The sequence below is a fragment of the Calidris pugnax genome, unplaced genomic scaffold (assembly GCF_001431845.1).
Source record: "Calidris pugnax isolate Ruff unplaced genomic scaffold, ASM143184v1 scaffold732, whole genome shotgun sequence".
Classification (NCBI taxonomy): Eukaryota; Metazoa; Chordata; class Aves; order Charadriiformes; family Scolopacidae; genus Calidris; species Calidris pugnax.
The window spans coordinates 65,912-78,539 of NW_015091531.1; the positions used below are offsets into that span (position 1 = coordinate 65,912).

The 12,628-nt window shown below is 53.3% G+C and overlaps 1 protein-coding gene across 6 annotated transcripts in view; it reads right to left on the bottom strand.

The window, feature by feature from the left end:
- Nucleotides 1–1,083: 1,083 nt before the first annotated feature.
- LOC106899824 (protocadherin gamma-B4-like) overlaps nucleotides 1,084–12,628 on the bottom strand; it is a 46,660-nt gene continuing 35,115 nt past the window's right edge. For 4 of the 6 annotated variants that reach the window (XM_014961749.1, XM_014961751.1, XM_014961748.1 and 1 more), the window contains 2 exons: nucleotides 8,516–8,604; nucleotides 3,377–3,603 (listed from right to left, as the gene is read on the bottom strand). In XM_014961749.1, the coding sequence (XP_014817235.1) occupies nucleotides 3,377–3,603; nucleotides 8,516–8,604 (316 nt within the window). Of the gene's footprint in view, nucleotides 3,604–8,515; nucleotides 8,605–12,628 lie in introns of all 6 variants that reach the window. The other 2 variants (XM_014961747.1, XM_014961746.1) reach the window with 2 other exon arrangements.

Sequence of the window (12,628 nt, forward strand, 5' to 3'; positions counted from 1 at the left end):
GGTGCAGGGAAATTTGGGGTGAGTGGAGGTCCCTATGAAAGGTGCATGGGGATTTCTAGGGGTCTCTGTGGGAGAGCATCACGATCTGGGGGAAAGGGAATGGGGAGGGGGTGTGTCGAGATGTATCTGTGGGGTGGAGGGGGATTAGGGGAGTGTCTGCCATTCTGGGGGGATTTCAAGGGGCTGGTGTATCTGTGAGAAGGCATTGTCAGGTGGTGCTGGGGGGGACGGAGGCCACAGATCTGCAGCCCAGATGGAGGCACTTGGGGGGGAGGCTGGGATGGGAAGGACATCCCTCCCCCCAGGGTCTGTGTCTGTCTGTCTGTCTGTCTCCCAGGGCTGCTCTGCCCCCGCCCCCTCCACCCTCCCCCTCACATCTGGACAGCAGCAGCTGCTTATTTCTTTCTCCATGGTTGCAACACTCAGACTCAGGGGACACTTCTTCCCGGCCCGTGTCAGACACCCACCCCCCGCCAGGGAGAGGGCGGGAGGCTCATCTGGTCCAGGAATGGGCGAGGGGGGGCAGGCAGGAACCCCTGTCCCATAAAGCAGATCACCTCAGGGTTGGAGAAAACAGAGTGGGTCCCTGCTGGTGATGAGAAAGGGTAACCAGATTCCCCCTGGGGCTGGGAAGGGTGAGAAGATCCCCCCAGCACTGGGGAAGGGTGACCAAATCCCTGCCAGTGACAGGGAAGGGTTATCAGATCCCTCCTGGGGCTGGGGAAGGGTGACCAGATCCCCCAGGATTAGGGATGGGTGACCAGATCCCCACCAGTAATGGGGAAGGGTAACTGGATCCCCTTGGGACTGTAGCTGTGGACACCACAGTCTCCTCGGTGGGGTGTGCCAGGGTCTGCCCTGCCCTTCCCTTCCCCAAAAATGCCAGCCAGAAACACACCAGTGCCACCCACAGCCATGTCACCTTCAGCCCAAAGGCCAGGGGGGACCCAAGGACAAGGGTGTCCCAAGAGCATCCCCGCTGTCAGAGCCAGGCTGGGGCTCAACCTTGCTGCTCAGCAGCAGCGTCAGGATGGACAGGCCACATCTGTGCACTCCCCTCTTCCCACTGGAAATAAATACCACTTGTTCAGAAGAAACCATTTTATTATTTTTTTTTTCCCAAAGAAAAAAAGCAATATAAATATTAGAGTATAAAACTTGCGTGTAACACATCGACATTGGTCTATATGGGTATAAGAAGGATATAAGCATATATATAATATATAAGTATAATTCAATATTAGACACATTGAAAGGGCAAACGTGTTTCATTTCACGTACACTCGGAGCACAGACCACATGGAAAGAAGATACAGAGAAAAATTGAAAATACTGGTGTTCACAAGTTAGTTACCGAGATTAAAAATAACACGCCACTAAATACACGACACTCACTATGCTACCTCAGATTGCAGATTAAAAAGAAATATAAAGACTACGATTCAGCTACAGCATTTCTAGAGGTGGGGGTGAGGGGGCAGGTGGCAGCTGCAGGGGACAGGGTGGGAACCGCTCCCAGCACAGCCAGCGCCTGGAGGTGACTGGATCCGGATGAAACACGGCGGATGCTCCTGCTGCCCTGGGTTTTGGGGAGGGGATGGTGGTGGGGTGACAGCTGCCAGGCAGGAACCTGGCCGAGAGGGCTGGATCTGCTCAGGTGAGTTATGTGCTAGTGATTAAAAAGGGGAAAAACAACACACACACACTCCGGGAAACCTGGTGTGACCTCTTCCTGGCCACCCTGCAGCCCCTCTCCTCCCTCCGGCTACACAAAGACCCTCTCTGCCTTCCTGGGGGAGCTCAGAGCTGCTTTGATAGGGGAAGCTGGCCCAGTGCAACGGTGATGGGCACATGGAGAAAGTCTATTCCTTATCCTTTTATTCCCTCCATGGGGTGGAAACCCCAAAGCCAGCAGGAGTGTCACCTGCTGTGGGGTGGCCCAGTATGGTCCCATGTGACCCCTGACCCTTGTGGCCCCAGCTCTCTGGCTTTGTAGCATCACCCTGCGCTCACCCCCAGCTCTGGGGTCCATCTCTCCTCCAGATCTGGTCCCCAAGCACCACCCAAACCAACTGTCACTTACTCGATTGCCAACTCTGCACCGAAGCCATGCGCCGGCAGCTCTGCTGATCTCAGCCCTTTGGGCGAGACCCCAAACAACCCCTTTATTTGGGGTCTACACCCCAAATAAGAAAGGATGAGTTTCCCCCACCCCGTTTGACCAATCCCACCACCCACCCACCACCCCCATCCCCAGCGTGGAGGCTCAGGCAGCTGCCGGCACGTTCACGCCAGGCTGCGTGGGCATGCGAGGACTGTGTGGGTCAGTGGAGCTAACTGTGCTCGTGCAGGTGTGGGGTGAAGGATGTGCATGCAGACACGGTGTGCAGAAACGTGAAGCATCGTCCCCCCCCAAGTCCCCTCGGCAGGGACCCGGCCAGATGGCTGCCTGAAAGGAGCCTGGCCGCAGGGGGAGCAAGACTCTCTTAGCTTTAATTCCAGAAGAACATTGACTGTACATATAAATATTTACTGCAAAGAAGGAATGAGATGTGTCTGCTCTTCGGAGACCCCTAGAACCGCTGGGGCAGCTGCCTCACACCTGGGCACGCTCCTCATTGAATTCCCTACCTCTCTGATATCAGGAGGGTGTTGTTTTGTTTTTGTCTCATATTTCAGGCCATTGGTGGTTGCACTTTAAAAAAGAAAAATGTTTAGGATGCAGCTTTGCCATATTCCCTTTGACTCATGCAATATAAACACTTACTTTTTTTTTTTTTGCGGGTAACAGGTAAGCAGAAACTGAAGCACTCCCTACCAACTTCTCAGCAACAAATCCATCACTATCATTAACTCAGGGTGAATTTTACTAATGGAAAGTTTTAAGAACAAAGAACTGGAGCATGGGCTTTAAGCTAGGAACTGCCTTATCCTCTCCAAAATAAAATGATCGAAGGTCTATAAATTAAAAGATCCACGTTAAAATTATTTACACTGGGAAAAGTGAAGCAGAAGCCTCGTGCCTTTCTCAGGCTACCTGGGAGCAAATTGGATCCAAAGACGTGGCAGAAGACCTTCCGCCCTTGCATATTCTAACACCCAAGGGATTGTATAAAATATTAGCAAGTATTCACAGGGCACTTCTTTGCGTTCTGTTTAGCTTCCGGATTGGTTTCCATCATGAGACCTAACAGCAGCGAGACGCTGCTCCTAGCTCTGATGATGAGGAGATACATTCGCAGTGTTTCCTACTTTTTGCATCACAAAAAAAAAAAAAAAAAAAGAATTGACATTCGTCCTCCGGCCTGGGCTGTGGTTTGTGGGAGTGCTGGAGCCGGCTGCCCTGTAGCTCTAAGGTCTCCTTCTTCTTCTTTCTTTACTTCTTCTCCTTCTTCCCGGATTTCTTCTTGTTGCCTCCCGAGGAGCTGGCACCCTTGGCGTCACGCTTGCCAGCCGCGTTGGTGAGGGTGGCGGTGCTACCTGGGATGTAGACGTTCTGCCGGTAATCAGGGACGTGCTGCAGGGTGAACTGGGGGCCGTAGCGGGCGCTCAGCCCCATGGTGCCCGTCCCACCTCCCAAGGTCGAGTTGCCATCAGCAGCTTCTGTGGGGGACGCCAGGGGGTTTGGGGGAAAAGGCAAAGAGAAAAGCAGATCGTTAGTGCTGGCCCGGGACCACCCCAAGCCCCAGCAGCCCCGAAAGACTCTCACTGGTGACAAACTCAGACCTTGGTGCCACCAACCTTTGCCCCTCACTACCTTCAGACCTATCACTCCACGGGATGGTGAAAACACACATGCTGGGGGAAACAGTGCTGCCAGTGCTGAAATCCCTTGTTTCCATCTCACATCGGTTCCAAAGGTTTGGGATTTGGGGCAGGAGGCTGGCTGGGGTAGGGGGCAACCTCCCTTCTGCCCTCTGTAGCCATGGGGGTGCCTGTCCTGCCCAACACTGTCTCCTGTGACCTCTTACTGACTGCTGCCTCTGCAGAAAAAACACACACCCACACACCCCCCCCGAAAACAGCCCATTACAAACATATTGTACAGCCACAACCATTAGTAATGCATTAAGGGAAATCCAATATTATTTTTTTTTCCCACTGCATTTAAAACCCTGCCCCCCGTGTTTCTCCAGCCGGGTTTATTCAGGGAGCAGAGCACATGAGAGGAGAAAGAAAACCCCTCCCTTGCAATACCACAAAATGGCTCTAGGAAGCCGAGCACAAAGCAAATCAATGCTGAAGCGCGTCTGATGGTCCAGATCTGGGAGCAGGGGGAGGGGAAGGCACATTCATTCCTGTCGCTCCACAAAGCCCCAGCACAGAGAGAGGAAGCGCAGGGGGTGGGGAAGGGCCCAGATTCCTGTGTGTCCCCCCTCCCTGTGATGCTGGGGCTCTGCTGGGAGATAGAGACCAGACGGAGACTGAGGGGGGGATGCAGGGAGGCAGGGCGAGAAATGAGTACAGGGGGGATGTTCCGAGGCAGGGGGAGAAATGAGTATGGGGTGGGGATGGCAGGGCAGGAGTGATGCTGTTGCCATGAGCCTCTGAGTGATCTGCTCGGGCATGAACTGCCCGTGCACAGGTCAGGATGGGCTCCTTGCACGCCCCCCCTGAGAAATTATTTGCTAAAACCCTGTCTCTGCATTGAATACTGTGGATCCCTTCTCAGCCTTTTAACTGCTTTGTGCACGGGGCTACTGACATGCTCTCCTGGGAGGCCAGAGAAATCCAGCAAAAGCACCTGAAGGGTCCAAGGCAGAGTCTGGGGCTGCCTTTCACAGGCAGAGAAACTGAGGGAATAAATTAAAACAACAAGCAGAGACCGTGGGCTGGTCCTCTCGTGTTTTCCCTCACTCCAGACCAGAGCTGTGAACGCCTCCGTGTTGTCTTTGTTTCCCCCTGAGCAGATGGAGGTGGCTGAGCCAGCCAGAAAGCTGGACAAAAAACTGGGCCACATCCCACCAAGCTCCTGAAATATTGTTGCCTGCACATCCCCTCGCAGAGGTCGGAAGCATGAAGCCACTTGCAGTTGAAAAGTTACAGCTGTGGAGGAAAACACACAGCGACTCTGGAAACAGGTAGGACATTGTGCAAGGAGGATGGGGGTGGGGGGCACAGGACAGTGCACAAACACAGTGAAACATTATGGGAAAAAACGTTTTGCTTCCCGCATTCACCAGCAGAAGAACTTTTCTACAGTTCTAATGGGTCTACAGACCCATTAAATGGGTCCCAGACCTGGTGGGGCTTTGAGTACCTCGGTCTGGAAGAGTTGTGCATATATAGTTAGTGATATTTATCATTAATCCCCGCTTGCCTTATCAGCAGCTTGTTACATCAATGACCAACTCAACCCTACTTCCATCAGGGAGGTTATGAACGTGGTCGGTGGGTTACAAATGTGGACAGGATGGCTGGAGATGTGCTGTCTGGCCAGGCAGCAGCCAGAGACCAGCTCGCAGAAGAACTATGGCCTTTGGCAGTGGGGAGGACTTCTTTTCTGGGCTCCTCCAGCTGGATACAGCCTGGCTGGGGGCTTGGTGGACTTGGACACCTTCTCCTGTGCCCTCCCCGCTGGGTGCCGCTGCCTTGCTTCCCACTGAGGAGGCTGGGGGCTCTCAGTGGCATTCAAGACCAGTTGGCCCCTCTGAACTAGTTTGCAGTCACAGCATAGCTTTGGGGGGAGGGGGAGGGGGTGAGGAGGAGGAGGGAGGGAGATGGGGAGAAAAAGCTGCCTGTGAAGTTTCCAGCCTGCCAGTTGGTCCAGGGTGCTAGCAAAGGGTTGTTTCTAGGTAACATTGACATTAAGGGCTGAAAAGAAGAGGGAACAGGGACAATAGCGGTTTATAAATGGGCACCGAGCCGCTCTTGCCAAGCAGGGAGGGCACTTCATCTATTGTTGCTGGAAAGGTTATGTTCAGCCTTTACCAGCAGCCAGCCATTATCCCGAACAGTCCTGAGGGGGAAAACAAGAATTTGGACTTGGGAAAAAATAACCAGTTAGTGGCTCCATGGCCCTCGCAAGCAGAGGGGAGGAGAGGCCACCCCAAGGCAGCATGTGCTGCTGCAGCTGCTGAGGGGGCTTTCGGGAGAACCAAATATAGAATGAAGGTCCCAGCCCATGGGCAATGGAGCTGGGGAGAAGGACCTCCTCGGGCTGCCTGTCTGCTCTCCCGCCGTCTCATGGCACCCCTATAAATTCTCGCTGGAAGCCGAAGTATTTTAAGGACAGGATGTCTGCCCTTTAGTGTCTGCTGTCCTGGAGCATCTGTGCTCCTTGGTCTGGCTTAGCAGCTGCCTCTGCCCCTTCAGATGGCTCAAAACACTGACTTTTCATGCTGCTCCTAACTCTGAGGGAGGAAGATCTAGAGGAAGGGAGCCCGGGAAGGGAGACAGAAGCCCTACAGCAGGGTCGTGGACCTGGGGGGAAAACAGCTCCCCAGGCAACCTGTTTTGGGAGGGTGATTTAACCACTGGGCAAGTGATTTAACCCTCAGGGTGACTGGATTGGCAGAGGTTGGCATGGCAGGGCCAGATCTGCCTCATGCTGAAGGATAACCCCTGGCACAGGGCAAGAATGCAAGCAGGGCACCACCAGCCTCTTCTGGGAGGACATCCCTGGCTCATGGAGCAGCAGCAGGAGAGTTTCTGCCTCCCAGGTGGTCTCTGCTTGGCACAGACTCGAGCGAGGGCCTGATGCAAGTCACCATTGACCATGCTCGGAGGAACAAGTGAGCAAAAGGCACAGTGCCATCACCTGTGTCACTGTGTCCCACTTGCCACCCCTGGAGCTCAAACAGAGCTCAGCAGGTGACAAAGATAAGGATCACTTAAATAACCAGGAAACATCACCAAATGATGGGCAGCACAAAGCCTAATGGGCAATTAGCACTGCCCCTAATCAAAGCTTGCTCCAATCAACACTATTAGCTTAACAAGTGAGAGCAGACAAAGGGAGGACAGGGAGCATGCAAGACATGAAAAGACAGTGCTGGTGAATTAAGCTTGTGCTGTGTCCCCACCGAGGGACCAGCATGGGCAAGAAAAGGATGAAGTGGATGGAGCCATCGTCTTCCTGGGGCCGTAGCAGGGAAAGTCCTTATCTAGTGGGTGGGTCTGATTTAAATTGGCCCCCTGGGCAGACTGAAGCCGTGGGAGAGGTTAGGACTGTTTGAGATTTGTGGATTGGGGGAGATTTGCTGCAACAGGGCCTGGGGCTATGTGAAAATTGGTGCTTAACCTGGAAGACACCCGCTCAGCTCTCTGATCCTGGGGACTGCTCCAGCAGCAGTTAGAAAAACAGCTTTATTTGTGAGTAGGGAAACCGGATCTGGAGACACCGAGTGATGATAACCACATGCAACCCCAAAGGCTATTTTTCCATAGTCGTTTTTCAGAGCAGAGACACGCTTTCGCATTGTTTCTTTCCCTTGAGTGTAAACAACTCCCTTGCCCAAGACCTTCGTCCCCTTCCCTGGCCACGGCAGCTGTGTCTCCCAGCTGCCTGGTGCCTGCAGAGCAGCAAAGTTCAGCTGCAGCAGCTTTCCAAGAAAGCAACACCAAAGCCATCCCTCCTCCCCCAGATTCCTTCTCTCCCAACAGCTCAAAGGAAACATCCTAAGCATTTTGCACGGGGTTTTATGGCTGTGCTCTTACTTCTATTTTTAAATCAAGGGGAAAAAGACTTGGAGGTATTTATAAACAAAGGCTGCATGAAAACCATGCTCTTTGGTAGTGCTGCGCAGAGCGATAATTGCACGTCTTTTACACAAAGCCATGGAGACTGTGGGTGCATGGGAACACCCCTCCCTGCTCGCTGTTTCCACATGGCACTGCCGTAAACCGGAACAAACCAACCCAAAACGACCCCAAACCAAACCCTAGTGATTACAACCACAAAGAGCCAGCAGTAGCCGATGGGGCAAACCTTGGCAACTCCCCAGCTCAGTGGACGGATGTCACATGGGCAGGGAGGACACGCTGGCATCTCTGGACATGAGGTTTGTTGTGGATACTGAGTCAGGCATTTAATGTATTCCTGACCCAGTCTCTAGCCATAAGCAAATCTTCCAGGTTTCCTACCTCCTGGCCTTACAGCGAGTTGCCACACAGCAGGCATTTCATTTACTGTGGCCTTGTGGAGCCACATAGTTTATAAAACATCACCTGAAGACTGGCTCTTTCATACAACACAACCACATCCGGAGTCCGATAACGTTCTGCCCAGTACACAGATAACACAGACTGGATGGCAGAGGTAGCCCTGTCTACAGCGTGACTGATGCTGATGGTTATCTGGCATCTCTTCAGCCTGAATTCTTCCCGACCCCTCTCCTCTGCAGGGTAACACAGACCGCAGTACTTTTCCACCAGCAACTCTTCAAGAAGGACTGCTGAAGCCACCCCAGTTAACCCAGATGCATAAGTCCCACCAGTATCTTATCTAATGGCATCTCAGGTGCCCCCATGAGAGCAAGTGCCATGGTTTTTCCCACACAAAATGGAGACCAACCGTTTGCTGAAGCCAGGATCATGGCTTGGAGCATCTCTGTGTCAAACTGGTTGTTCGGCCAGGCTCCACCTTCCTCTCCATTCTGGGAGCTATGGGAAAAGAAAAGAAACGGTGAGTTACTGCAGTTCCATAAGCAGGCATGTCAGAGAGCACGAGAAGCCAAGGCTGAGGGCTTGTCTACTGGTGGAGAGGAGTTTGCAGGCTTTAAATCCTTCTATTCAATAACACTCAAGAGTCAAAACAGAGGTCTCCATCCCTCTCCGGGTTTTTGAATAATAACCACCAATACCAAAAGCACTTGAGGAGGGCTCAGTGGTGCTTCCAGCAACACTTATTTAACTCCTGCTGACTTCAGAGACAGCCAGCACCTCACCACCTCAAAATCCCCGTAGGTGCTTTCCCACCAATCTAATACGGCAAAAAAAAATGCTGATCCTAAAGTCCCAGAGCTGCACGCACCCCTGTACAATCAAGTCTTCTGTTCCTTTTGCAGGCCATGTGAATGAATGGAACTCTTTCAAGAAATTTCAGGTTACAGCTCTGGTCTGCAGCTTCATTTGTGAGACTGAGGGTGAGAAAACTTCACAGCATGATGGGATTTGGGGTCAGCATGGAGCCAGCCGCCCAGCACCATGGAACCTGCTCCAAAGGGAGTCCAAGAGCAGCTGCCAGCTCTGCAGAGGTGGCAGCAAACAGTCCTGGGGAGGCTGGAGTAACAGGGAGAGGAGAGAAGGGAAGTGGGTGCCCATCTTTATTCCCTGGGACTGGATGAAGCTGGGGCTGAGCACCACAGATCTGCCTGGGAAACCTCAGGGGATGCTACCAGGCTTTGATTAAGGAGGATGTGTGATGGAGGTTACAATCGGCAGTCTGTGCACAGTCTAACAAGCCCCCCTTTCATGTTTGCCAGGTGCCAGCTGTGCTCGGCCACCGCTCACTGGTGGTGGCACTTCCTCTCCGGGTCAGGGCTGTGCTCCCAGAACCTCCGCTATGCCTCACTGCTTCCAGCAGAGAGACCTAAACATCTCAGCAGCTTCCTGAGTCCTCCTCCCCTGCTCTGACCCTACGTGACCACATCACTCAGACCACCAGTCTCCCCTCTCCAAGCTGAGTGCTCTGACCACCTTCAGCTCTTGCTGCCCCCTGGGATGCCAGGATCTGCCCCTTGGCTGTGCACTGACTAGCTTGGGACAAGGGCTGCCCTGATCTTGCAGCTGGAAGATCTCCAGAAGTGAGTTGCGGGGGTTTAGAAGCCCTTCCCCTTGGATAAAGCAGAGTCCATTCCCCAGGCAAGTGTTCAAACCACCAGGCTGCAACACACAGAGGTCCACTAGCGCTGTGGACCCACTTCTTGCACCCAGGAGCTGACAGACCCTGCTCAAACCCTAAAACCCTGCTCAGACATGCTCAAGCAGTTGAGATCTGCCACAGCTCTGGGGTGTCCTGCTGGCAGCTCTGTGCTTGAATGCTCAGCACCCCACATGCTGTAAATGCCAACTCAGGCACTGCCTGTGCCAACTCAACACAGCATGCCGGGCAGCAGATGGCCTCCTCGCCACCCTGCCGAGCATCCCACCACCTGAGTGCCCCCAACAATTGCACCCGCTGCAGCCCTCACACACAGTACAGGCTCAATATGGCCATTCTGGAAATGGGACGGACCCAGAGCCACATCCTGTAAAGTTTTATCTACCATGGTGACCTGCACAGGAAGGACGTGGACCTGTTGGAGTGAGTCCAGAGGAGGCCATGAAGATTCTCCGATGGCTGCAGCACCTCTCCTATGAAGACAGGCTGAGAAAGTTGGGGGTGTTCCACCTGGAGAATAGAAGGCTCCAGAAAGACCTTATAGCACCTTCCAGTCCTTAAAGGAGCTACAGGAGGGATGGGGAGGGACTCTGGATCATGGAGGGGAGCCACAGGACGAGGGGGAACGGTTTTAAACTGAAAGAGGGGAGATTTAGATGAGATCTTGGGAAGAAATTCTTTGCTGTGAGAGTAGTGAGACATTGGCCCAGGTTGCCCAGAGACGCTGTGGCTGCCCCATCCCTGGAAGGGTTCAAAGCCAGGTTGGAGGGGGCTTGGAGCAACCTGGTGTGGTGGGAGGTGTCCCTGCCCAGGGCAGGAGGGGTTGGAACTGGATGATCTTTAAAGTTCCCTTCCAACCTGAACCTGTGGTGATTCTATGATTCTTTGATTGTAGCGTGGGCAGCTACTGCTCCAGCTGCATCAAAGCTCTACAAGGAGGGAAGCCCTGAATACAGAAGAGCTTCCTCCATCCTCTCTGTGCAAATGTCCTGCGCACAGGAAGAAAAACTGCAGATTCACAGGATGGATGAGAGTGCCTGTGAGCTCTGATCAAGACCCACACATCCCTGCCCGGTCACAGAGCTTGCTACAGATCCAGTGAAGGGTATAAATGTGCGAACTCACTTGGAAATACAAGATCTGTATGTAAGGGAGGCACGTGGGATGCCAAGATCACACTATCATCTGTCCCTTTCCCTTCTGTGCCGCTTGGCTGGACCCCCCCCAGCCCCTAGCCAGGCACAGAGTCCACTGCTTTATCTGTGGAAGATGCAAACAATCCCTAATGTAACAGAGGCTGCCTTGGCACAACACTGCCAACAACACTGCTTCCGAAATACCTGCCGTCTGCTGCAACCCAGGGCATCCCAAAAACTATTTATATCCATCCTCCACGATGCGGGCGGTGGCACAGTTTCAAGAAGGCCGGCAGTGAGGCTTTGCTCGCCTGGCAAATTGATTTCAGGGCTCACATGATGGCTGTTCTGAGACCCCTCAGAGGCAGGTAGTGCTGCCCTGGGCTCGGTGTTGTGGCCATGAGCAATGTCCAGGCAGTGAGGACAAGGAGGGGGACAGCCTTGGGGCTGCAGTGACCTGTTAATGTCACAAGCAAGGCTGGGAATAGAGCCCCAAGCTAGATCCAATAAAGGACTTAAGAACCTAAACCCCATTTCAAACCACAACCCATTCAGCCACCAGTTAACCCCAGCAGCTCCTGCCCCACCAGCTGGCAGCTGAGGTTCCCAGGCTTTTCAGGGCTGCAGGAAAGCTAGCCAGAAACACCCCAGTGCCTCCCAGTCGCTGCTCCTGGCTCTGAGAGCTGCCCCAGAACACTGATGGGATCCAGGGATGGGGAAAGGGAAAGCATAAGGAAGTGTCAAATCCATATTTTTTTTTTTTTAATTGTAATATTCCAGTGGTTTGAACTGTGTTTTGAAATTGGAAGCCCAGGTTCAATTCCCTCTTTGACGTGGCAGTGCTGGCATCACATTTTCCACCTCCCAAAAGACTCCTTCCTCCCCTCCCATCTCTCCTTCAGGCCACGGGCTGCACTGGACAGAAGCTCCTCCTGTCAAAGCCATGCCTCTGTGACCTAGGATAGTGGGAATGCATGGAAGGAAGGACTCACCCTATAGTCAGGGCACTCACCTGGGAGGTAGCACCAGGATGCCCAACCTCAGCGAGCTCCCTAACCAGGTGGTTCTCACTCTCCACCTCAATGACCCTTGGCCCCACGGCTGCCGGGAGGCACAATCAGGAAAGCCAAGCACTGGAATTACCCTGGGCTGAGTTGGGAAGGGAGGGAAGAAGGGCCCTGCAGCCCAGGAGGGGGTTGAGTGACACAGTCCAGCCCTTCCAGTGCATGGCATAAGAGGAGTGGCTGTACCAAGAAACACGTGGCTCTCGTTCAGGTTTGACCACGTTTTAGAGGTGTGCGCCACCAGGGAAAGGTGACCCCGCATCACCAGTGAGCAGAGAGGGGTTCATCCCCAGAGGATGGTGAGATGGGCAGTGTTTCAGACCTTTCTCCTTTCTTCTCGTCTTGGAGACGGAGTGAACACATGTGAACTCACGTGGTGGACTTCACTGGCCCCAGTGTTACAGCTATACCCCAGCGTCAGGGGGACAGCCAAAGTCCTACATCTCCTTAATGCCCTGTGGGATCGTGAAATCACAGACTGATTCAGCTGGAGAGCTACATGAAACACCCAGCCTAACAAAAGCTGGAAGGTTTCTGGTCCAACACCCCACTCCAAATAGGGCCAAGCTTTCAGCTGGATCCAGCTTTATATTAGATGCTTGAGG